General features: G+C 38.0%; 1 protein-coding gene across 1 annotated transcript; it reads right to left on the bottom strand.

Moving 5' to 3' along the window:
* LOC143554040 (putative homeobox-leucine zipper protein ATHB-51) lies at positions 1 to 1,324 on the bottom strand. Its single transcript, XM_077043903.1, has 3 exons — positions 932 to 1,324; positions 476 to 816; positions 1 to 269 (listed from the first exon to the last, which is right to left on the bottom strand). The coding sequence occupies exons 1-3, from the start codon at positions 1,020 to 1,022 to the stop codon at positions 54 to 56; spliced, it is 648 nt and encodes a 215-aa protein (XP_076900018.1). The 5' UTR covers positions 1,023 to 1,324; the 3' UTR covers positions 1 to 53.
* Positions 1,325 to 2,450: the final 1,126 nt, after the last annotated feature.

Below are 2,450 nucleotides of genomic sequence, written 5' to 3'. Positions count from 1 at the left end.
CTAACATCTAAACACCCAAATAATCAGCTAGCAAACTAACAATGGTGATCATTTCATGGATAAGAAGGAAGACCAGTCCAGTTGGAATAAGATGAAGTGTGCATTGCAGCCCCATCATAGTTAACCATGTAGTTGCAGTGGTTGTGAATGGCAGTCATCGGTGTGCTCTCAACGGTCTCTTCGCCCGACATGTCTGTGTACCCGGTTGTGGATACTTCTGCTGGTTTGTTGCTGACATGCTCTTTTAGTATGGATCTCAATGCTACTACCTTCATCAATTAAAGTGTAAATGAGCTTAAGTAATTAGAGATAAAAGATCAATGAATCATCACATGTACTACATTAATATTATAAAGTATATATATTTGTTAGGGTTTATTGTAACATAACTACTAGTACTGTTTAAAGATGATTACAACGAAAACCTAATCAAATAATATATTTTTTAATAATATATACATAAATACATATATACCTCCTCTTGAAGTTTTTGCTTCTCTCTAAAGACAAGTTCAAACTCTTGTTTAAGTGCATCGTACAATTGCTCGAGTTGTTTTCCCTTCCAACGAGCGCGACGGTTCTGGAACCAAACCGCAACTTGTCTTGGCTGCAGCCTAAGTTCCTGTGCAAGCTTCATCTTTCTATCAGGGTCCAGTTTTATCTCCTCTTGGAAACTGTTTTCCAATGCATCTAGCTGCTCACTTGTCAATCTTTTCTTCTTATCCTGATTGTTGTTGTCATAATCATATAGCTGGTTCACCTCCATCATTGGTAAAGACCCTTGTTGCATCATCTGATTCTTCATCTCTGCAACCCCTCCTGTTATCATACAATATTGTAGATATCAAAAGGTAACACTTTTAACACATCTATACAAATTACCATGAACAAAAGAAGCAGTATGAGAAGAGTTAGAAGAATTAATATTTACCATATGGGTCAGTGTTATAGTTATAGAGGAAGGCAAAAGAAGTTTGTGAGGGCCTTGGATCAAAGTTTAGGTTGCAGCTATTCCACTCCATATGTGTATGCAAGTGTAGGGTTTTTGTGGTGAATCAAACCTACAAGTTATGGTGTAACATATATATAGAGGTACTGTTTAATACTTTGGATGTGAGCATAAGTTAAAAAGGGTAGTAAAGAGAATAAGAAGAAGAAGTTAGGGGATGTGGAAGGTCACTATCTGGTCCCCAGTGGGTAGTAAGGTTAGGTTTGATGCATCATAGACTGACAATATGCCTTGACTTTTATGGAACCTCTGACTCCAGCTATCAGCACCTTTTATGTACCTGTCTCCTAATCATGGAACCTTGGGATACTCACTGGGATATCAACGTCGGAAGAGACGAGAAACACAGACATGGCTTCTTAATGTGCTAACATGTAATGAGTACTCACACTCACACTCACACTCACACTCACACTCACACCTCTACCTTCCAAAATTTATATTCGCACCCATATATTTATTTCTCTTCTTTACTTACATTAATACATGTTCACTAGCTTCTGTTTTTGTCTTGCATATGGGGGTATACCCCAACAGTACCCTTTGTAAATATATACAGGTAGATTCAAATACCAAATTATTTTTTCATACAAACTGTACAATGTATTCATTAATGTAGCTTATGTATATTAATATATAAGTATTCATTAGACCTCTTGTTGTGGGCGTAAATGAGGGCTTCATATGGCATGACTTTAAAGCCCCCCACACTGCTTCGGGGTTTTAAAGTGGAGCCTCAACATGTTGTCGGGAGTGAAAGAGGATTTTAAATTGATGGTGGGCCTCAAATGCAAAAGGGGCCAGGCTTTTAAACTGTTCATTGTGAAGGGGTTTTGTCGCCACTTCACGTCATCGTCACGTAGAAAATAGGGTTTCGAAGCTCCTCTCCATAACGTCCCAATGTGGTTTAAAGCCTCTGTATCATATATATACATGGTATAGTTAACGTAAAAAATAATAGTTTTGTGAGTAACATAATAATAGATATAGATATTTGGATCTAGGATTTAGTGGTTATGATTAGTAGTATCTAAAAGTTGTATTGTTTCCTATTTACATGGTATAATGTTCTATTTATACGGTGTGCTAATGATGGAGGCCCAAGTATTGAAGAACGTGTCATGTTGTATTTGGAGGTCCAAGATCGTGCTTACAAAGGTGGCCCACGAAAATGGGCGTAACTTGGCTAACGAAGCTCCGTTTCAAGCCCATTACCAGTCAAATCGAAGCTTGAGACGAGGCGCACATTGTGGCAAACGCCTATGGCGGGTTGGCCCAAGTACGAAGCCCAAAAACGCCTCATAAATAAAGTTATGGGCCTTTTTATGTTTTTTTTGTCGGTTTTTGCATTTTTCTTTTTGGGTTTGTGTTTGGCCCATGGCCTTTTTTGGGCCCATTTCGTATTAGAAACTCTATTTATATTCAATACATGTAATGTGAA

The sequence above is a fragment of the Bidens hawaiensis genome, unplaced genomic scaffold, assembly GCF_021521415.1.
Source record: "Bidens hawaiensis isolate Kalapana, Puna unplaced genomic scaffold, B.hawaiensis_p1.1 tig00017476_1, whole genome shotgun sequence".
Classification (NCBI taxonomy): Eukaryota; Viridiplantae; Streptophyta; class Magnoliopsida; order Asterales; family Asteraceae; genus Bidens; species Bidens hawaiensis.
The sequence above is the reverse complement of the archived record's forward strand: the minus strand, read 5'-3'. Positions and strand labels throughout refer to the sequence as shown.